The sequence below is a fragment of the Carcharodon carcharias genome, chromosome 13, assembly GCF_017639515.1.
Source record: "Carcharodon carcharias isolate sCarCar2 chromosome 13, sCarCar2.pri, whole genome shotgun sequence".
NCBI lineage: Eukaryota > Metazoa > Chordata > Chondrichthyes > Lamniformes > Lamnidae > Carcharodon > Carcharodon carcharias.
This window is the reverse complement of record NC_054479.1, coordinates 82,452,016-82,477,751: the sequence shown is the minus strand read 5'-3', so window position 1 is coordinate 82,477,751 and position 25,736 is coordinate 82,452,016. Positions and strand designations below refer to the sequence as shown.

Below are 25,736 nucleotides of genomic sequence, written 5' to 3'. Positions count from 1 at the left end.
AGCAGCAGTACCACCACGAGCACAACCACCACCACCACCACCACAACCTGCACCACCAGCACCACTACCACCAGCAGGAGCACAAACAACAGCACATTCAGCACCACCAGCACCACTAGCACCAGCCTCCCCAGCACCACCACCAGCACTACCACCACCAGCACCTTGACCAGCACCACCAAAACCCCCAGCACCTCCAGCACCACCACGAGCAGCACCACGACCTGCACCACCAGCAGCAGAACCACCAGCCGTAGTAACACGACCAGCACCAGCAGCACCACCAGCATCACTAGCATCAGCATCCCCAGCACCAGCACCAGCACCTCCACCAGCACCACCACCACCAGCAAGACCACCAGCAGCAACACCAGCAAGAGCACCACCAACAGTACCAGCGGCACCACCAGCAACACTAGCACCACCTTCCCCAGCACTAGCACCAGCACCAGCATCACCACCAGCAGCACCATCAGCAGCACCCACACCAGCACCACCACCACCGGCAGCACCACTGCCACCGCCAGGACCACCACTACCAGCACCACCACTTCCAGCAGCTCCACCAGCTTCACCAACACCACCAGCACCAGCACCAACACCAGCACGACAAACAGCACCACCACCACCAGCACGACCATGATCATCAGCACCACAAACATCAGCACCACCACTATTAGCACCATCAGCACCACCAGCACCAACACCACCAGCAGCACCCACACCAGCAAAACCACGACTAGCAGCACCACGGCCACTGGCAGCACCACCACTGGCAGCACCACCACTGCCAGCACCAGCACCAGCTCCACCAACACCACCAGCACCACCACTAGCAGCACCATGACCTGCACCACCAGCAGCACCACCAGCACCAATAGAACCACCATCCCCAGCACCAGCACCAGCACCACCACCATTACCACCACCAGCAGCAACACCACCACCAGCACCACCGGCAGCAGCACCGCCAGCAGGAGCACCACCACCAGCACCAGCAGCTCAAGCAGCAACATCAGCAACACTAGCACCAGCATTCCCAGCACCAGCACCAGCACCAACACCACCAGCTCCAATACCAGCGCCATCAGCATTACCAATATTAGTACCAGCAACACCAGCAGCACCACCAACAGCACTCACACCAGCGCCACCACCACCAGCAGCACCACTGCTACCGCCAGGACCACCACTGCCAGCACCACCACTGCCAGCAGCTCCTCCAGCTACACCAACACCACCAGCACCAGCACCATTACCAGCACTACCACCAGCACCACCACCACCAGCACCACCACCATCACCAGCACCACAAACATCAGCACCACCACCATTAGCACCACCAGCACCAGCAGCACCACGGCCACCACCAGCACCACCACCAGCAGCACCACAACCTGCACCACCAGCAGCACCACCAGCACCACTAGAACCACCATCCCCAGCACCAGCACCAGCACCTCCACCATTACCACCACCAGCAGCAACACCACCACCAGCACCACCGGCAGCAACACCGCCAGCAGGAGCATCAGCACCAGCACCAGCAGCACCATCACCAGCAACACTAGCACCAGCATTCCCAGCACTAGCACCAGCACCAACACCACCAGCACCACTACCAGTGCCATCAGCATTACCACTATTAGTACCAGCAACACCAGCAGCACCACCAACAGCACTCACACCAGCACCATGACCTGCACCACCAGAAGCAGTACCACGACCTGCAGCAGCAGCATCGCCAGCACCACCAGCAGCAGTACCACCACCAGCACCACTACCGCCAGCACCACCACAACCAGCACCACCAGCAGCAGCTCCACCAGTAGGAGCATCATCACCAGCAACAGCAGCACCACCAGCAACACTAGCACCAGCATTCCCAAAACCAGCACCAGCACCAACACAACCAGCACCACTACCAGCATCATCGGTATTACCACTATTAGCACCAGCAAAACTACCAGCACCACGAACAGCACTCACACCAGCAGCACCACCACCAGCAGCACCACTGCTACCGCCAGGACCACCACTGCCAGCACCACCACTGCCAGCAGCTCCACCAGCTACACCAACACCACCAGCACCAGCACCATTACCAGCACTACCACCAGCACCACCACCACCAGCACCACCACCATCACCAGCACCGCAAACATCAGCACCACCAGCACCAGCAGCACCACAGCCACCACCAGCACCACCACCAGCAGCACCACGACCTGCTCCACCAGCAGCACCATGAGCACCACTAGAAACACCATCCCCAGCACCAGCACCAGCACCTCCACCATTACCACCACCAGCAGCAACACCACCACCAGCACCACCATCAGCAACACTGCCAGCAGGAGCATCACCACCAGCACCAGCAGCACCATTACCATCACCAGCAACACCAGCACCAGCATTCCCAGCAGCAGCACCAACACCACCAGCACCACTACCAGCGCCATCAGCATTACCACTATTAGTACCAGCAATACCAGCAGCACCACCAACAGCACTCACACCAGCACCACCACCACCAGCAGCACCACTGCTACCGCCAGGACCACCACTGCCAGCACCACCACTGCCAGCAGCTCCACCAGCTACATCAACACTACCAGCACCAGCACCATTACCAGCACTACCACCAGCACCACCACCACCAGCACGACTACCATCACCAGCACCACAAACATCAGCACCAGCACCATTAGCACCACCAGCAACACCAGCACCACCACCACCAGCAGCACCACGGCCACCGCCAGCACCACCACAAGCACTAGCAGCAAAACCAGCACCGCCACCAGCACCAGCAGCACCGCCACCAGCACCACCATCAGCAGCACCATCACCAGCTCCAGCACCACCACCAGCACCACCAACACCACCAGCACCACCACCAGCAGCAAAGCCAGCACCAACACCACCAGCACCATCACCACCACCACCACCACCAGCACCACCACCATCTCCACCAAGAGCACCACCGCCAGCACCACCACAAGCACCACGAGCAAAACCAGCACCACCACCAGCACCAGCAGCACCGCCACCAGCGGCAGCACCATCACCAGCTCCAGCACCACCACCAGCACCACCAACACCACCAGCACCACCATCAGCAGCAGCACCACCACCATCTCCACCAACAGCAGCACCACCTGCACTACCATCACCAGCACCACCAGCACCAGCACCACCAGGAACACTGCCACCATCAGCAACACCACTACCAGCACCACCACCACCACCACAAGCAGCAGCACCACAACCAACACCACCAGCACCACCACTACCAGCACCAGTAGCACCACATTGACCTGCACCAGCACAAGCAGCACCACCCGCACCACTAGCACCAGCACCCACAGCACCACCACCAGTATTTCCACCGCCAGCACCTCCACCAGCATCACCAACTCCACCAGCACCATGAGCACCACCACCAAATGGAACACCACAGTCAGAACCTCCGCCAGCACCACCAACAGGAGCACCACAACCAGAACCAGCAGCTCCACTAGCACCATTAGCACCAGCATCCCCAGCACCAGCACCAGCATCACCAGCAGCAGTATCACCACCAGCACCAGCACCACCACTGACAGCAACACCACAACCAACACTACCAGCAGCAGCACCAGCACCACCACCAGCGCCATCAGCATCACCACTAACAGCACCACCAGCACCACCTGCACCAGCACCACCAGCAGATCCCACACCAGCACAACTGCCATCGCCAGGACCACCACTGCCAGCACCACCACTGCCAGCAGATCCAGCACCCACACCAGAACCACCACCACTACCAGCACCACAGCCACTGCCATCATCAGCACTGGCAGCACCACCATTGCCAGCACCACCACCAGCTCCACCAGCATCATCACCAGCACCACCACCAGCACCAGCACCACCTGCATCATCACCACCAGCACTACCAGCACTGGAACCAGCACCACCAGCACCAGCACCCCAGCACCACCAACAGCACTACCACCACCAGCGCTACCACCACCAGCACCTCAACCAGCACCACCACACCACCAGCACAACCACCAGCAGCACCATTACCTGCACCACCAGCAGCAGCGCCACCAGCAGGAGCACAGCCACCAGCACCAGCAGTACCACCAGCACCACTAGCACCACTAGCACCAGCATCCCCAGAACCAGTACCAGCACCACCGCCAGAAACACCAGCACCAGCACCACCACTAGCAACAACACCAACACCACCAGCAGCACCCACACAAGCACCACCACCACCAGCAGCACCACTGCCATCGCCAGGACCACCAGTGCTAGCACCACCACCCCCAGCAGCTCCACAAGCTTCACCAACACCACCAGCACTAGCACCAACACCACCACAACAAACAGCACCACCACCACCAGCACGACCATGATCACCAGCACCACAAACATCAGCACCACCACTATTAGCACCATTAGCACCACCAGCACCATCAGCAGCAACAACACCAGAAAAACCACCACTAGCAGCACCATGGCCACTGCCAGCACCACCACTGGCAGCACCACCACTGCCAGCACCAGCACCAGCTCCACCAACACCAGCAACAGCACCACCACCAGCAGCACCCACACCAGCAAAACCACCACTAGCAGCACCACGGCCACTGCCAGCAAAACCAATGGCAGCACCACCACTGCCAGCACCAGCACCAGCACCAGCTCCACCAACACCACCAGCACCACCACCAGCAGCACCATGACCTGCACCACCAGCAGCACCAACCGCACCACTAGAACCACCATCCCCAGCACCAGCACCAGCACCTCCCCAACTACCACCACCAGCAGCAACACCACCACCAGCACCAGCAGCACCAGCAGCACCACCAGCAACACTGGCAGCAGCATTCCCAGCAACAGCACCAGCACCAACACCACCAGCACCACTACCAGCACCATCAGCATTACCACTATTAGCACCAGCAACACCAGCAGCACCACCAACAGCACTCACACCAGCACCACCACCACCAGCAGCACCACTGCTACCGCCAGGACCACCACCGCCAGCACCACCACTGCCAGCAGCTCCACCAGCTACATCAACACCACCAGCACCAGCACCATTACCAGCACTACCACCAGCACCACCATCACCAGCATGACCACCATCACCAGCACCACAAACATCAGCACCACCACCATTAGCACCACCAGCAGCACCAGCACCACCACCACCAGCAGCACCGCCACCAGCACCACCATTAGCAGCACCATCACCAGCTCCAGCACCACCACCAGCACCACCACCACCACCACCAGCAAAACCAGCACCAGCACCACCAGCACCACCACCATCTCCACCAAGAGCACCACCGCCAGCACCTCCACAAGCACCACCAGCAAAACCAGCACCACCACCACCACCAGCAGCAGTGCCACCAGCACCACCAGCAGCAGCACCATCACCAGCTCCAGCACCACCATCAGCAGCAGCACCACCACCAGCACCACCATCAGCAGCAGCACCACCACCAGCACCACCACCATCTCCACCAACAGCACCACCACCAGCACCACCTGCACCACCATCACCATCACCACCAGTACCAGCACCACCAGGAACACCGCCACCATCAGCAACACCACTACCAGCGCCACCACCACCACAAGCAGCAGCATCACAACCAACACCACCAGCACCACCACTACCAGCACCAGTAGCACCACATTGACCTGCACCAGAACAAGCAGCACCACCAGCGCCACTAGCACCAGCACCCGCAGCATCACCACCAGTACTTCCACCGCCAGCACCTCCACCAGCATCACCAACTCCACCAGCACCATGAACACCACCACCAAATGGAACACCACAGTCAGAACCTCCGCCAGCACCACCAACAGGCGCACCACAAACAGCACCAGCAGCCCCACCAGCACCATTCACACCACAACCAGCACTACCAGCACCAGCACCAGCACCAGCACCACCACCAGCACCATCAGCATCACCCCTATCAGCACCACCAGCACCACCTGCACCAGCACCACCAGCAGATCCCACACCAGCACCACCAACACCACCAGCACCACTGCCACCGCCAGGACCACCACTGCCAGCACCTCCACCAGCTACACCAACACCACCAGCACCAGCACCAACACCAGCACCACCACCAGCTCCACCAACAGCAGCACCACCACCATCACCAGCACAACAACCATCAGCACCACCACTATTAGCACTAACAGCACCACCAGCGCCAGCAGCACCAGCAGCGCCCACACCAGAACCACCACCACTACCAGCACCATGGCCACTGCCAGCACCACCACTGGCAGCACCACCATTGCAGCACCACCACCAGCTCTACCAACATCAGCAGCAGCACCACCACCAGCACCAGCCCCACCTGCATCATCACCACCAGCACCACCAGCACTGCAACCAGCAGCACCAGCACCAGCACCACCAGCACCAGCATCCCAGCACCACCAACAGCACTACCACTACCAGCACTACCACCACCAGCACCTCGACCAGCACCACCACACCACCAGCACAACAACCAGCAGCACCATGACCTGCACCACCAGCAGCAGCGCCACCAGCAGGAGCACAGCCACCAGCACCAGCAGTACCACCAGCACCACTAGCACCAGCATCCCCAGAACCAGCACCACCACCAGCAAAACCAGCACCAGCACCACCAGCACCACCACCATCTCCACCAAGAGCACCACCGCCAGCACCTCCACAAGCACCACCAGCAAAACCAGCACCACCACCACCACCAGCAGCAGTGCCACCAGCACCACCAGCAGCAGCACCATCACCAGCTCCAGCACCACCATCAGCAGCAGCACCACCACCAGCACCACCATCAGCAGCAGCACCACCACCAGCACCACCACCATCTCCACCAACAGCACCACCACCAGCACCACCTGCACCACCATCACCATCACCACCAGTACCAGCACCACCAGGAACACCGCCACCATCAGCAACACCACTACCAGCGCCACCACCACCACAAGCAGCAGCATCACAACCAACACCACCAGCACCACCACTACCAGCACCAGTAGCACCACATTGACCTGCACCAGAACAAGCAGCACCACCAGCGCCACTAGCACCAGCACCCGCAGCATCACCACCAGTACTTCCACCGCCAGCACCTCCACCAGCATCACCAACTCCACCAGCACCATGAACACCACCACCAAATGGAACACCACAGTCAGAACCTCCGCCAGCACCACCAACAGGCGCACCACAAACAGCACCAGCAGCCCCACCAGCACCATTCACACCACAACCAGCACTACCAGCACCAGCACCAGCACCAGCACCACCACCAGCACCATCAGCATCACCCCTATCAGCACCACCAGCACCACCTGCACCAGCACCACCAGCAGATCCCACACCAGCACCACCAACACCACCAGCACCACTGCCACCGCCAGGACCACCACTGCCAGCACCTCCACCAGCTACACCAACACCACCAGCACCAGCACCAACACCAGCACCACCACCAGCTCCACCAACAGCAGCACCACCACCATCACCAGCACAACAACCATCAGCACCACCACTATTAGCACTAACAGCACCACCAGCGCCAGCAGCACCAGCAGCGCCCACACCAGAACCACCACCACTACCAGCACCATGGCCACTGCCAGCACCACCACTGGCAGCACCACCATTGCAGCACCACCACCAGCTCCACCAACATCAGCACCAGCACCACCACCAGCACCAGCCCCACCTGCATCATCACCACCAGCACCACCAGCACTGCAGCCAGCAGCACCAGCACCAGCACCACCAGCACCAGCATCCCAGCACCACCAACAGCACTACCACTACCAGCACTACCACCACCAGCACCTCGACCAGCACCACCACACCACCAGCACAACAACCAGCAGCACCATGACCTGCACCACCAGCAGCAGCGCCACCAGCAGGAGCACAGCCACCAGCACCAGCAGTACCACCAGCACCACTAGCACCAGCATCCCCAGAACCAGCACCAACACCAGCACCACCAGCACCAGCACCACCAGCAGCAGCACCATCACCAGCACCAGCAGCACCACCAGCACCACCACTAGCAGTACCAGCAGCCGCACCACCACCAGCACCACACCCACCACCAGCACCACATCCACAACAACCATCGCCAGCATCACCACCAGCACCACCAGCAAAACCAGCACCACCACCACCACCAGCACTTCTGCCACCAGCAACACCAGCAGCAGCACCATCACCATCTCCAACACCACCACCAGCACCCCCACCAGCACCACCAGCACCACCATCACCAGTAACAGCAGCACCACCAGCGCCAGCACCACCAGGAACACCACCACCACCAGCAGCAGCAGCCCCACTAGCACCACATCGACCTGCACCTCCACCAGAAGCACCACCAGCACCACTAGCACCAGCAGCCCCAGCACCTCCACCAGCTCCACCAAATCCACCAGCACCACGAGCACCACCACCAAAAGGAACACCACTGTCAGAAACTGCGCCACCACCACCACCAGGAGCACCACAATCGGCAGCAGCAGCAGCACCAGCACCAGCACCACCACCAGCACCAGCACCATCAGCATCACCACCAATAGCACCACCTGCACCACCAGCACCACCAGCAGATCCCACACCAGCACCACCACCACCAGCACCACCACTGCCACTGCCAGGACTACCACTGCCAGCACCACCACTGCCTGCAGCTCCACCAGCTACACCAACACCACCGGCGCCAGCACCAACACCACCACCACCACCAGCACCACCACCAGCAGCACCACCACCATCACCAGCATGACAACAATCAGCACCACCACCATTAGCACCACCAGCACCACCACCACTATCAGCACCACGGCCACTGCCAGCACCACCACTGGCAGCACCACCATTGCCAGCACCACCACCAGCTCCACCAACATCAGCACCACCACCACCACCAGCACCAGCACCACCTGCATCATCACCACCACCAGCACCACCAGCACTGCAACCATCACCACCACCACCAGCACGACCAGCACCAGCATCCCAGCACGACCGCCAGCACTACCACCACCAGCAGCACCTTGACCAGCACCACCACACCAACAGCACCAGCTGCACAACCACCAGCTGCACCATGACCTGCACCACCAGCAGCAGCACCACTAGCAGGAGCACAACCACCATCCCCAGAAAAAGCGCCAGCACCACCACCAGCACCACCAGAACCAACACCACCAGCAGCAGCACCATCACCAGCACCAGCAGAACCACCAGCACCACCAGCACCACCACTAGCAGTACCAGCAGCCACACCACCACCAGCACCACATACACCACCAGCACCACATCCATCACAACCTCCGCCAGCATCACCACCAGCATGACCAGCAAAACCAGCACCACCACCACCAGCACCACCACCACCACCAGCAGCACCGTAACCAGCTCCAACACCACCACCAGCACCATCACCACCACCAGCAGCACCACCACCAGCAAAACCAGCACCAGCACCACCAGCAGCAGCAGCACCACCACCAGCACCACCATCAGCACCACCACTGTCAGGACCACCACCAGCGCCACCAGCACCAGCAACCCCAGCAGCAGCACCACCAGCAGCACCAGCACCACCACCACAAGCAACACCAGCACCTTCACCACCAGCATCACCACTGCCAGCACCACCACCATCTCCATCAACAGCACCACCACCAGCACCACCATCATCAGCACCAGCAGCACCACCAGCACCAGCTCCACCAGGAACACCACCACCATCAGCCACACCACTCCCAGCACAACCACCACCAGCAGCAGCAACACCACTACCAACACCAGAAGCACCACCACCACCACCAGCACCACTAGCACCACATCGACCTGCACCACCACCAGCAGCACCACCAGCACCACTAGCACCAGCAGCCCCAGCACCACCACCAGTACTTCCACCATGAGCACCTCCACCAGAACCACCAAATCCACCAGCACCACGAGCACCACCACCAAAAGGAACACCACTGTCAGAAACTGCGCCACCACCACCACCAGGAGCACCACAACCGGCAGCAGCAGTAGCACCAGCACCAGCACCAGCACCATCAGCCTCACCACTAATAGCACCACCTGCACCAGCACTACCACCACCAGCAGCACCACTGCCACTGCCAGGACTACCACTGCCAGCACCACCACTGCCAGCAGCTCCCCAGCTACACCAACACCACAAGAACAAGCACCAACACTATCACCACCACCATCACCAGCACCACAACCACCATTAGCACCACCAGCAACACCAGCACCAGCAGCACCAGCGCCACCACCGCTAGCAGCACCACGGCCACTGCCAGCACAAGCACCACCACTGCCAGCACTGCCACCAGCACCACCACCACCAGCACCACCACCACTAGTACCACCAGCAGAAGTACCACCACCAGCAGCACCGCCAGAGCCACCAGCACCACCACCAGCATCACCACGACCTGCACCACCAGCAGCAGCAACACCAGCAGGTGCAGCACTACTAGCACGACCACCACAAGCAGCAGCACCACTACCAGCACTAGCAGCACCACCAGCACCACCACCAGCACCACCAGCAAAAGCAGCACCAACACCACCACCAGCACAACTACCCCCAGCACTACCACCACCAGCACCTCCTCTAGTACCAGCAACACCACAAGCACCAGCACCAAAAGCAACACCACCGCCAGCACCACCGGCAACACCACCACCACCATCACCACCACCACCATCACCACCAACAACACCACCACCACCAGCATCACCAGCAGGAGCACCACGGCTAGCACCAGCAGCGCCACAAGCACCACCAGCACCAGAAGCCCCAGTACCACCACCAGCACCAGCACCACCACAACCAGCACCACCAGCAGCAGCACTAGCACCAGCAGCTCCACCAGCTACACCAACACCACCAGCACCAGCACCAACACCAGCACCACCAGCACCACCACCAGCAGCACGACCACCATCACCAACACCATGAACATCAGCACCACCACCATTAGCACCACCAGCAACACCAGCATAACCACCTCTACCAGCACCATGGCCACTGGCAGCACCACCACTGGCAGCACCACCATTGCCAGCACCACCACCAGCTCCACCAACACCAGCAACAGCACCACCACCATCCCCAGCACCACCTACATCATCACCACCACCAACACCACCAGCACTGCCACCAGCATCACCACAACCAGCACCACCAGCACCACCACCACCATCAGCACCGCCACTACCAGCACCAGCACTACCAGCAGCAGAACCACAACCAGCACCTCCAGCACTATCACTATCAGCACCAGAGGCACCACCAGCACCAGCACCAGCATCCCAGCACCACCACCAGCACTACCTCCATGCAGCACCTCAAACAGCACCACCACACCACCAGCACCACCACCAGCAGCACCATGACCTGCACCACCAGCAGCAGCACCACCAGCAGGAACACCACCACCAGCACCAGTAGTACCACCAGCACCACTAGCACCAGTGTCCCCAGAACCACTACCAGCACTACCACCAGCACCACCTGCAGCATCACCACCACCAGCACCAGCAGCACCACCAGCACCACCAGCAGCACCATCACCAGCTCCAGCACCACCACCAGCACCACCATCACCAGCAGCACCAGCACCAACAGCAAATCTAGCACCAGCACCACCACCAGTACCAGCACCAGCAGCAGCACCACCACCAGCACCACCACAAGCACCACCACTGTCAGCACAACCACCAGCGCCACCAGCACCAGCAACCCCAGCTGCACATCCACCAGCAGCACCAGCACCACCACCACAAGCAACACCAGCAAAATCACCACCACCAGCAACCACTGTCAGCACCACCACCATCTCCACCAACAGCACCACCACCAGCACCATCAGCATCACCACTAATAGCACCACCAGCACCACCCTCACCACTGCCACCACCACCAGCAGCACCACTGCCAGCGCTAGGAACAGCACTGCCAGCAGCACCACTGCCAGCATCTCTACAGGCTACACCAACACCACTAGCACCAGCAGCAACACTATCACCACCACCAGCAGCACCACCACCATCACCAGCACCACAACTATCAGCACCACCACCATCAGCAACGCCACTACCAGCACCACCACCACCACCAGCAGCAGCACCACTACCAACACCACCAGCACCACCACTACCAGCACCACTAGCACCACATCGACCTGCACCAGCACCAGCACCCCCAGCACCACCATCGGTACTTCCACAGTGAGCACCTCCACCAGCACCACCAACTCCACCAGCACCAAGAGCACCACCACCAAAAGGAACACTACTGTCAGAACTTCCACCATGCCACCAGCAGGAGCACCACAACCAGCACAAGCAGCTCCACCAGCACCATTAGCACCAGCATCCCCAGCACCAGCACCACCAGCAGATCCCACACAAGCACCACAACCACCAGCAGCACCACTGCCACTGCCAGGACCACCACTGCCAGCACCACCACTGCCAGCAGCTCCACCAGCTACACCAACACCACCAGCACCAGCACCACCACCACCACCACCACCAGCACCACCAGCGGCAGCAAAACCAGCACCACCACTACCACCAGCACCAGCCCCATCAGCACCAGCACCGCCACCAGCACCACCAGCAGCAGCACCATCACCAGCACCACCACCACCACCACCGGCAGCAAAACCAGCACCAACACCACCACCAGCACCAGCCCCATCAGCACCAGCACCACCACCATCTCCACCAACTGCACCACCACCAACACCACCTGCACCACCATCACCAGCACCACCAGCACCACCAGGAACATCACCACCATCAGCAACACGACTACCAGCACCATCACCACCAGCAGCAGCAGCAGAAGCACTACCAACACCACCAGCACTACCACTACCAGCACCAGTAGCACCACATCGACCTGTAACAGCACTAGAAGCACCACCAGCGCCACTAGCATCAGCACCCCCAGCACCACCACCAGTACTTCCACTGCCAGCACCTGCACCAGCACCAACTCCACCAGCACCACGAGCACCACCACCAAAAGGAACACCACTGTCAGAACCTCCGCCAGCACCACCAACAGGAACACCACAACCAGCACCAGCAGCTCCACCAGCACCATTAGCACCAGCATCCCCAGCACCAGCACCCGCATCACCAGGAGCAGTACCACCACCAACACCAGCACCACCAATGCCAGCACCACCACAACCAGCACTACCAGCAGCAGCACCAGCACCACCACCAGCACCACCAGCACCAGCACCACCAGCAGATCCCACACCAGCACCACCAGCAGATCCCACACCAGCACCACCTCCACCACCACCACTGCCACCGCCAGGACCACCACTGCCAGCATCACCACTGCCAGCAGCTCCACCAGCTACACCAACACCACCAGCACCAGCACCAACACCAGCACCACCACCAGCACCACCACCACCATCACCAGCACCACAACCATCAGCACCATCACCATTATCACAGCCAGCACCACCAGCACCAGCAGCACCCACAGCAGCACCACCACCACTACCAGCACCATGGCCACTGCCAACACCACCACTGGCAGCACCACCAGCAGCAGTACCACCACCAGCACCAGCACTGCCACTGCCAGCACCACCACAACCAGTACCACCACTAGTAGCACCACCAGCAGGAGCACCACCGACAGCACAAGCAGCACCACCAGCAAAACTAGCATCAGCATCCCCAGCACTAGCACCAGCACCACCACCTGTACCACTACCAGCACCATCAACATTACCACTATTAGCACCAGCAACACCACCAGCGTCACCCACACCATCACCACCACCACCGGCAGCACCACTGCCACTGCCAGAACCACCACTGCCAGCACCACCACTCCCAGCAGCTCCACCAGCTCCACCAACACCACCAGCACCAGCACCAACACCAGCACGACAACCAGAACCACCACTAACATCACGACCATGATCACCAGCACCACAAACATCAGCACCACCACTATTAGCACCATCAGCACCACCAGCACCAGCACCACCAGCAGCAACCGCACCAGCACCACCACCACTAGCAGCACCACGGCCACTGCCAGCACCAGCACCAGCTCCACCAACAACACCAGCACCACCACCAGCAGCACCACGACCTGCACCACCAGAAGCAGTACCACGACCTGCAGCAGCAGCATCGCCAGCACCACCAGCTGCAGTACCACCACCAGCATCACCACCGCCAGCACCACCACAACCAGCACCACCAGCACCACTACCAGCACCATCGGTATTACCACTATTAGCACCAGCAACACTACCAGCACCACGAACAGCACTCACACCAGCACCACCACCACCAGCAGCACCACTGCTACCGCCAGGACCACCACTGCCAGCACCACAACTGCCAGCAGCTCCACCAGCTACACCAACACCACCAGCACCAGCAGGACCACCATCACCAGATCCCAAACATCAGCACCACCAGCAACACCAGCACCACCACCACCAGCAGCAGCCACACAAGCACCACCACCACTACCAGCAGCACGGCCACCGCCAGCACCACCACCAGCACCACCAGAAGCACCACCATCACCATCTCCAGCAGCAGAACCAGCACCATCACCACCACCAGCACCACCACCAGCAGCAGAACCAGCACCAGCACCATCACCATCACCAGCACCAGCACCACCAGCACCAGCACCACCACCACTGCCAGCACCACCACCATCTCCACCAACAGCAACACCACCAGCACCATCATCACCAGCACCAGCACCACCAGGAACACCACCACCATCAGCAACGCCACTACCAGCACCACCACCACCACCAGCAGCAGCACCACAACCAACACCACCAGCACCACCACTACCAGCACCAGTAGCACCACATCGACCTGCACCAGCACTTGCATCCCCAGCACCACCATCAGTACTTCCACAGCAAGCACCTCCACCAGCACCACCAACTCCACCAGCACCACGAGCACCGCCACCAAAAGGAACACTACTGTCAGATCCTCCGCCACACCACCAGCAGAAGCACCACAACCAGCACAAGCAGCTCCACCAGCACCATTAGCACCAGCATCCCCAGCACCAGCACCACCAGCAGATCCCAAACAAGCAACACAACCACCAGCAGCACCACTGCCACTGCCAGGACCACCACTGCCAGCACAACCACTGCCAGCAGCTCCACCAGCTACACCAACACCACCAGCACAAGCACCAGTACCAGCACCACCACCACCAGCACCACCACCACCATCACCAGCACCACAACCACCAGCACCACAAGCACCACCAGAACCAGCACCACCACCATCAGCACCACCACTACCAGCACCAGCACCACCAGACGCAGCACCATCACCAGCTCCAGCATCACCACCAGCACCACCACCAACACCAGCACCACCACCAGCAGCAGAACCAGCACCAGCACCACCACCAGCACCAGAACCACCATCACCAGCACCACCACCACTGCCAGCACCACCACCAGCACCAGCCCCACCAGCACCAGCACCACCACCACTGCCAGCACCACCACCATCTCCACCAACAGCAACAACACCAGCACCATCATCACCAGCACCAGCAGCACCACCAGCACCAACACCACCAGGAACACCACCACCATCAGCAACACCACTACCAGCACCACTACCACCAGCAGCAGCAGCACCACTACCAACACCACCAGCACCACCACTACCAGCACCACTAGCACCACATCGACCTGCACCAGCACCTGCATCCCCAGCACCACCATCAGTACTTCCACAGCAATCACCTCCACCAGCACCACCAACTCCACCAGCACCACGAGCACCACCACCAAAAGGAACACTACTGTCAGAACCTCCGCCACACCACCAGCAGGAGCACCACAACCAGCACAAGCAGCTCCACCAGCACCATTAGCACCAGCATCCCCAGCACCAGCACCACCAGCAGATCCCACACAAGCACCACGACCACCAGCAGCACCACTGCCACTGCCAGGACCACCACTGTCAGCACCACCACTGTCACCAGCTCCACCAGCTACACCAACACCACCAGCACAAGCACCAGCACCAGTACCACCAGCACCACCACCACCATCACCAGCACCACAAGCACCAGCACCACAAGCACCACCAGAACCAGCACCACCAACACCACCACCATCAGAACCACCACTACCAGCACCAGCACCACCAGACGCAGCACCATCACCAGCTCCAGCATCACCACCGGCACCACCACCAACACCAGCACCACCAGCAGCAGAACCAGCACCAGCACCACCACCAGCACCAGCACCACCAGCACCAGCACCACCACCACTGCCAGCACCACCACCATCTCCACCAACAGCAACACCACCAGCACCACCACCACCATCACCAGCACCACAACCACCAGCACCACAAGCACCACCAGAACCAGCACCACCAACACCACCACCATCAGCACCACCAGACGCAGCACCATCACCTGCTCCAGCATCACCACCGGCACCACCAACACCAGCACCACCACCAGCAGCAGAACCAGCACCAGCACCAGCACCACCACCAGCACCAGCACCACCAGCACCAGCACCACCACCACTGCCAGCACCACCACCATCTCCACCAACAGCAACATCACCAGCACCATCATCACCAGCACCAGCAGCACCACCAGCACCAACACCACCAGGAACACCACCACCATCAGCAACACCACTACCAGCACCACCACCACCAGCAGCAGCAGCACCACTACCAACACCACCAGCACCACCACTACCAGCACCACAAGCACCACATCGACCTGCACCAGCATCAGCAGCCCCAGCACCACCACCAGCACTTCCACTGCCAGCACCTCCACCAGCACCACCAACTCCACCAGCACGACGAGCACAACCACCAAAAGGAACACTACTGTCAGAACTTCCCCACACCACCAGCAGGAGCACCACAACCAGCACCAGCAGCTCCACCAGCACCATTAGAACCAACATCCCCAGCACCAGCACCAGCATCACCAGCAGCAATACCACCACCAGCACCACTAGAACTAGCACCACCTGCAGCAGCAACAGCACCAGCACCACCACCAGCACCATCGGCATTACCACTATTAGCACCACCAACACCACCAGCACGAGCACCAGCACCACAAGCACCACCACCACCAGCACCAACACCATCACCAGCACCACAACCACCAGCACCACCAGAACCGCCAGCACCACCAGCACCAGCACCACCACCAACACCACCACCATCAGCACCACCACTACCAGCACCAGCACCACCAGCAGCAGAACCACCACCAGCACCACCAGCACTATCAGTATCAGCACCAGAAGCACCACCAGCACCAGCACCAGCACCAGCATCCCAGCACCACCAACAGCACTACCACCACCAGCAGCACCAGCAGCACCTCCAGCACCACCAGCAGCAGTACCAGCAGCCGCACCACCACCAGCACCACATCCACCACAACCACCGCCAGCCTCACCACCAGCACCACCAGCAAAACCAGCACCACCATCACCACCAGCACCACCGCCACCAGCACCACCAGCAGCAGCACCAGCACCAGCTCATACATCCCAGCACCACCAACAGCACTACCACCACCAGCAGCACCACAACCAGCACAAGCAGCTCCACCAGCACCATTAGCACCAGCATCCCCAGCACCAGCACCACCAGCAGATCCCACACAAGCACCACAACCACCAGCAGCACCACTGCCACTGCCAGGACCACCACTGTCAGCACCACCATTGTCACCAGCTCCACCAGCTACACCAACACCACCAGCACAAGCACCAGCACCAGCACCACCACCACCACCAGCACCACCACCACCATCACCAGCACCACAACCACCAGCACCACAAGCACCACCAGAACCAGCACCACCAACACCACCACCATCAGAACCACCACTACCAGCACCAGCACCACCAGACGCAGCACCATCACCAGCTCCAGCATCACCACCGGCACCACCACCAACACCAGCAACACCACCAGCATCAGAACCAGCACCAGCACCACCACCAGCACCAGCACCACCAGCACCAGCACCACCACCACTGCCAGCACCACCACCATCTCCACCAACAGCCACACCACCAGCACCATCATCACCAGCACCACAAGCACCACCAGCACCAACACCATCACCAGCACCACAACCACCAGCACTACCAGAACCGCCAGCACCACCAGCACCAGCACCACCACCAACACCACCACCATCAGCACCACCACTACCAGCACCAGCACCACCAGCAGCAGAACCACCACCAGCACCACCAGCACTATCAGTATCAGCACCAGAAGCACCACCAGCACCAGCACCAGCATCCCAGCACCACCAACAGCACTACCACCACCAGCAGCACCAGCAGCACCTCCAGCACCACCAGCAGCAGTACCAGCAGCCGCACCACCACCAGCACCACATCCACCACAACCACCGCCAGCCTCACCACCAGCACCACCAGCAAAACCAGCACCACCATCACCACCAGCACCACCGCCACCAGCACCACCAGCCGCAGCACCAGCACCAGCTCATACATCCCAGCACCACCAACAGCACTACCACCACCAGCAGCACCACAACCAGCACAAGCAGCTCCACCAGCACCATTAGCACCAGCATCCCCAGCACCAGCACCACCAGCAGATCCCACACAAGCACCACAACCACCAGCAGCACCACTGCCACTGCCAGGACCACCACTGTCAGCACCACCATTGTCACCAGCTCCACCAGCTACACCAACACCACCAGCACAAGCACCAGCACCAGCACCACCACCACCACCAGCACCACCACCACCATCACCAGCACCACAACCACCAGCACCACAAGCACCACCAGAACCAGCACCACCAACACCACCACCATCAGAACCACCACTACCAGCACCAGCACCACCAGACGCAGCACCATCACCAGCTCCAGCATCACCACCGGCACCACCACCAACACCAGCAACACCACCAGCATCAGCACCAGCACCACCACCAGCACCAGCACCACCAGCACCAGCACCACCACCACTGCCAGCACCACCACCATCTCCACCAACAGCAACACCACCAGCACCATCATCGCCAGCACCAGCAGCACCATCAGCACCAACACCACCACCATCAGCAACACCACTACCAGCACCACCACCACCAGTAGCAGCAGCACCACTACCAACACCACCAGCACCACCACTACCAGCACCACTAGCACCACATCGACCTGCTCCAGCATCAGCAGCCCCAGCACCACCACCAGCACATCCACTGCCAGCACCTCCACCAGCACCACCAACTCCACCAGCACGACAAGCACAACCACCAAAAGGAACACTACTGTCAGAACTTCCCCACACCACCAGCAGGAGCACCACAACCAGCACCAGCAGCTCCACCAGCACCATTAGAACCAGCATCCCCAGCACCAGCACCAGCATCACCAGCAGCAGTACCACCACCAGCACCAGCACCACCACTGCCAGCACCACTAGAACTAGCACCACCAGCAGCAGCAACAGCACCAGCACCACCACCAGCACCATCAGCATTACCACTATTAGCACCACCAACACCACCAGCACGAGCACCAGCACCACCACAAGCACCACCACCACCAGCACCAACACCATCACCAGCACCACAACCACCAGCACCACCAGAACCGCCAGCACCACCAGCACCAGCACCACCACCAACACCACCACCATCAGCACCACCACTACCAGCACCAGCACCAACAGCAGCAGAACCACCACCAGCACCACCAGCACTATCAGTATCAGCACCAGAAGCACCACCAGCACCAACACCAGCATCCCAGCACCACCAACAGCACTACCACCACCAGCAGCACCAGCAGCACCAGCAGCACCTCCAGCAGCACCAGCAGCAGTACCAGCAGCCGCACCACCACCAGCACCACATCCACCACGACCACAGCCAGCCTCACCACCAGCACCACCAGCAAAACCAGCACCACCATCACCACCAGCACCACCGCCACCAGCACCACCAGCAGCAGCACCAGCACCAGCTCATGCATCCCAGCACCACCAACAGCACTACCACCACCAGCAGCACCACCAGCAAAACCAGCACCACCATCACCACCAGCACCACCAGCACTATCAGTATCAGCACCAAAAGCACCACCAGCACCACCACCAGCAGTACAACCAGCAGCAGCACCGCCAGCAGTGCCAGCACCACCAGCAGCATCAGCACCACCACCAGTACCACGACTGTCAGCACCACCACCAGTGCCACCAGCACCAGCAACCCCAGCAGCACCACCACCTGCAGCACCAGCACCACCACCACAAGCAACACCAGCACCATCACCACCAGCGGCACCACTGCCAGCACCACCAGCATCTCCACCAACAGCACCACTACCAGCATCACCAGCACCACCATCACCAGCACCAGCACCACCACCAGCACCAGCACCACCAGGAACACCACCACCATCAGCAACACCACTACCAGCACCACCACTACCACCACCAGCAGCACCACTACTAACACAAGCACCACCACCACTAGCACCACTAGCACCACATCGACCTGCACCACCACTAGCAGCACCACCAGCACCACTAGCAGCAGCAGCCCCAGCACCACCCCCAGTATTTCCAACACCAGCGCCTCCACCAGCACCCCCAAATCCACCAGCACCACGAGCACCACAACCAAAAGGAACACCACTGTCAGAACCTCCGCCAACACCACCAGCAGGAGCACCACAACCAGCAGCAGCAGCACCACCAGCACCAGCACCACCACCAGCACTATCAGCATCACCAGTAATAGCACCACCAGCACCAGTACCACCAGCAGATCCCACACCAGCACCACCACCACCAGCAGCACCACTGCCACCACCAGGACCGGTGCTGCCAGCACCACCACTGCAACCAGTTCCACCAGCTACACCAACACCGCCAGCACCAGCACCAACACCAGCACCACCATCAGCACCACCACCAGCAGCACCACCACTATCACCAGCACCACAACCATCAGCACCACCACCATTAGCACCACCAGCGCCACCAGCGCCAGCGCCATATCCACCAGCAGCAGCTCCACCAACAATACCACCACCAGCACCTGCTCCAATAGCAAAACCAGCACCAGAACCACAACCAGCACCATCACCACCAGCACCACCACCACATGCAGCAGCAGCTGCAAAGACAGCACCAGCGCCACCAGCATCACCAGCACGACCACCACCAGCAGCACTACCACCAACAGTGCCACCACCATAACCACCACCACCAGCACCAGCACCACCACCATTGCCACCAACACCAGCATTCCCAGGAGCACCGAAATGAGCAACACCACCAGCACCAGAGCCACATCCACCACCAGCAGCTCCACCAACAATACCACCACCAGCACCTGCTCCACCAGCAAAACCAGCACCAGAACCACAACCAGCACCACCACCACCAGCACCACCACCACATGCAGCAGCAGCTGCAAAAACAGTACCAGCGCTACCAGCATCACCAGCACAACCACCACCAGCACCACTACCACCACCAGTGCCACCACCATAACCACCAGCACCAGCACCAGCACCATTGCCACCAACACCAGCATTCCTAGCAGCACCAAAATGAGCAACACCACCACCAGCAGCACCACCAACAGCACCACGACAAGCACCACCACCATCAGCACCAGCACCATCACCAGCACCACCACCATCAGCCCCATTACCATTAGCACCACCAGCACCAGCACCAGAACCAGCACCACCACCAGCACCACCACCAGCACCATCAACATCACCACTATTAGCACCAGCATCACTGGCAGCACCCACCAACACCACCACCACCACCAGCAGCACTACCACTACCAGGATAACTACTGCCAGCTCCACCACTGCCAGCACCTCCACCATGTCCACCAACACCACCGGCACCAGCACCAACACCAGCACCAGCAGCACCATCACCATCACCACCAGCACCAGCACCACCAGGAATACCACCACCATCAGCAACACCACTACCAGCACGACCACCACCACCAGCACCAGCACCACCAGGAACACTACCACCATCAGCAACACCACTACCAGCACGACCACCACCACCAGCAGCAGCACCACTACCAACACCACCAGCACCACCACTACCAGCACCACTAGCACCACATTGACCTGCACTAGCACCAGCACCCCCAGCACCACCACCAGCACTTCCACAGCCAGCACCTCCACCAGCGCCACCAACTCCACCAGCACGACGAGCACAACCACCAAAAGGAACACTACTGTCAGACCTTCCGCCACACAACCTGCAGGAGCACCAAAACCAGCACCAGCAGCTCCACCTGCACCATTAGCACCAGCATCACTAGCAGCAGTACCACCACCAGCACCAGCACCACCACCGCCAGCACCACCAGACCTAGCACCACCTGCAGCAGCACCAGCACCAGCACCACCACCGGCACCATCAGCATTACCACTATTAGCACCACCAACATCACCAGCACCAGCACCAGCACCACCACAAGCACCACCACAAGCACCACCACCACCAGCACCACCACCATCACCAGCACCACAACCGCCAGCACCACCAGAACCAGCACCACCATCAACACCACCACCATCAGCACCACCACTACCAGCACCAGCACCACCAGCAGCAGAACCACCACCATCTCCACCAGCACTATCAGTATCAGCACCGGAAGCACCACCAGCACCAGCGCCAGCATCCCAGCACCACCAACAGCACAACCACCACCAGCAGTACCAGCAGCACCACCAGCGCCACAAGCATCACCAGCACAACCACCACCAGCACCACTACCACCACTAGTGCCACCACCAGTACCACCACCACCATTGCCACCAACACCAGCATCCCCAGCAGCACCAAAACGAGCAACACCACCACCAGCAGCACCACCAACAGCACCAGCACCATCACCAGCACCACCACCATCACCAACACCAGTACCATTAGCACCACCAGCACGAGCACCAGCACCACCACTAGCACCACCACCAGCACCATCAGCATCACCACAATTAGAACCAGCACCACCAGCAGCACCCACCAACACCACCACCACCAGCAGCAACACTGCCACTACCAGGATCATCACTGCCAGCTCCACCATTGCCAGCACCTCCACCAGGTCCACCAACACCACCAGCACAAGCACCAACACCAGCAGCATCAGCACCACCACCAACAGCACCACCACCATCACCAAATCCACAACCATCAGCACCACCACCATTAGCACCAGCATCACCACCAGTACCAGCACCACCAGCACCACCCACACCAGCACCACCACCACCACCAGCACCAAGGCCACGGCCAGCACCACCACTGGCAGTGCCACAACTGACAGCACCTCCACTAGCTCCACCAACACCAGCAGCACAAAGTACCAGCACCACCACCAGCATCACCTGCACCACCAGCACCACCCACAACAGCACCACCACCACCACCAGCACCACGGCCACGGCCAGCACCACCACTGGCAGTGCCACAACTGACAGCACCTCCACTAGCTCCACCAACACCACCAGCACAAAGTACCAGCACCACCACCAGCATCACCTGCACCACCAGCACCACCAGCACCAACACCACCACCACCAGCATCAGCACCACCAGCAGCAGCAACAGCACCAGATCCAGCACCGCCACCAGCACCTCCACCACCACCAGCACCACCACCATCAGCAAAAGCAGCCCCAGCACCAGCACCACCACTACCATCACCCCCGGCACCAGCACCACCACCACCAGCACAACCAGCACCAGCACCACCACCACCAGCACCACCACCATCAGCCACACCAGCACCACCACCATCAGCACCACCACCAGCACCACCACCACCATCACCACCACAACAAGGAACACCATCACCACCACCACCACCAGCATCAGCACCACCACCAACACCAGGAACACCAACACAACCAGCACCAGCACCACCTGCACCACCACTACCAGCATCAACGCCACCAGAACGACCACCAGCACCACCAGCACCAGCAACAGCTCGACAAGCAAAACCTGCGCCAGCACCACCACCCGCACCACCGCCACCAGCACTTCCACCACCACCAGCAGCAAAAGCAGCACCAGCACCAGCACCAGCACTACCACTACCATCACCACTGCCACCAGCACCACCACCACCAGCACAACCAGCAGCACCACCACCAGCACCACTACCATCAGCACCAGCACCAGCACCAGCACTACCATCACCACCACCACCGCCACCAGCACCACCACCATCAGCCACACCAGCAGCACCACCACCAGCACCACCACCATCAGCACCACCATCAGCACCACCACCACCATTACCACCACAACAAGCAACACCATCACCACAACCACCATCAGCATCAGCACCACCACCAACACCAGGAACACCAACACCACCAGCACCAGCACCACCAGCACCACCTGCACCACCACTACCAGCATCACCACCACCAGAATGACCACCAGCACCACTAGCACCAGCATCAGCTTGACAAGCTAAACCTGCACCAGCACCACCACCCGCACCACCACCACCAGCAGCACCACCACCAGCACCACCACCAGCAGTATCGGCCTCGCCACTATTAGCACCACCACCACCAGCACCACTACTAGCACCCAAACCACCACCACCACCAGCAGCACCACTGCTACCACCAGGAAACCACTGCGAATACCACCAGCGCCAGCACCTCCAACTGCTGCACCAACACCAACATCACCAACAGCAACACCAGCACCACCATCGCCAGCACCACAACCACCAGAACCAGCACCAGCACCACCAGCAGGACCCACACCAACTCCACCAACAGCACCAGCGCAGCACCAGCACCACCATCGCCAGCACCACAACCACCAGAACCAGCACCAGCACCACCAGCAGGACCCACACCAACTCCACCAACAGCACCAGCGCAGCACCACCTGCACCAGCACCACCGCCACCAGCACCACCACCACTAGCGCCATGGGCATCACCAGCACCAGCACCACCACAAACACCACCACCATCAGCACCAACACCAGCAGCAGAAGCACCACCACCAGCACCACCAGCACTACCACTACCAGCACCACCAGCACCAGCACCAGCACCACCACAAGCAACACAACGACCAGCACCACCACCACCATCACCAGCACCACAACCACCAGCACCACAAGCACCAGCAGAACCAGCACCACCACCAACACCACCACCATCAGCACCACCGCTACCAGCACCAGCACCACCAGACGCAGCACCATCACCAGCTCCAGCATCACCACCGGCACCACCACCACCACCAGCACCACCACCAGCAGCAGAACCAGCACCAGCACCACCAGCAGCACCAGCACCACCAGCACCACCACCACCACTGCCAGCACCACCACCATCTCCACCAACAGCAACACCACCAGCACCATCATCACCAGCACCAGCAGCAGCAGCAGCACCAGCACCACCAGGAACACCACCACAATCAGCAACACCACTACCAGCACGACAACCACCACCAGCAGCAGCCCCACTACCAACACCACCAGCACTACGACTACCA

General features: G+C 60.7%; 1 protein-coding gene across 1 annotated transcript; it reads left to right on the top strand.

Annotated features, from left to right (window-relative positions):
• Positions 1-843: 843 nt before the first annotated feature.
• Positions 844-25,516, top strand: LOC121286095 (mucin-5AC-like; the record flags this gene model as incomplete). The annotated part of the gene is made up of 18 exons (XM_041203088.1): positions 844-957; positions 1,044-1,105; positions 1,485-2,134; positions 3,747-3,858; positions 5,038-5,384; positions 6,503-6,623; positions 6,961-7,231; positions 8,054-8,530; positions 10,175-10,622; positions 14,211-14,368; positions 15,011-15,508; positions 15,581-15,631; positions 16,134-16,177; positions 17,963-18,356; positions 20,148-20,375; positions 23,463-23,563; positions 24,547-24,682; positions 25,232-25,516. Coding segments are annotated over exons 1-18 (4,497 nt in total), but the record flags the coding sequence as incomplete, so codon positions are not given.
• Positions 25,517-25,736: the final 220 nt, after the last annotated feature.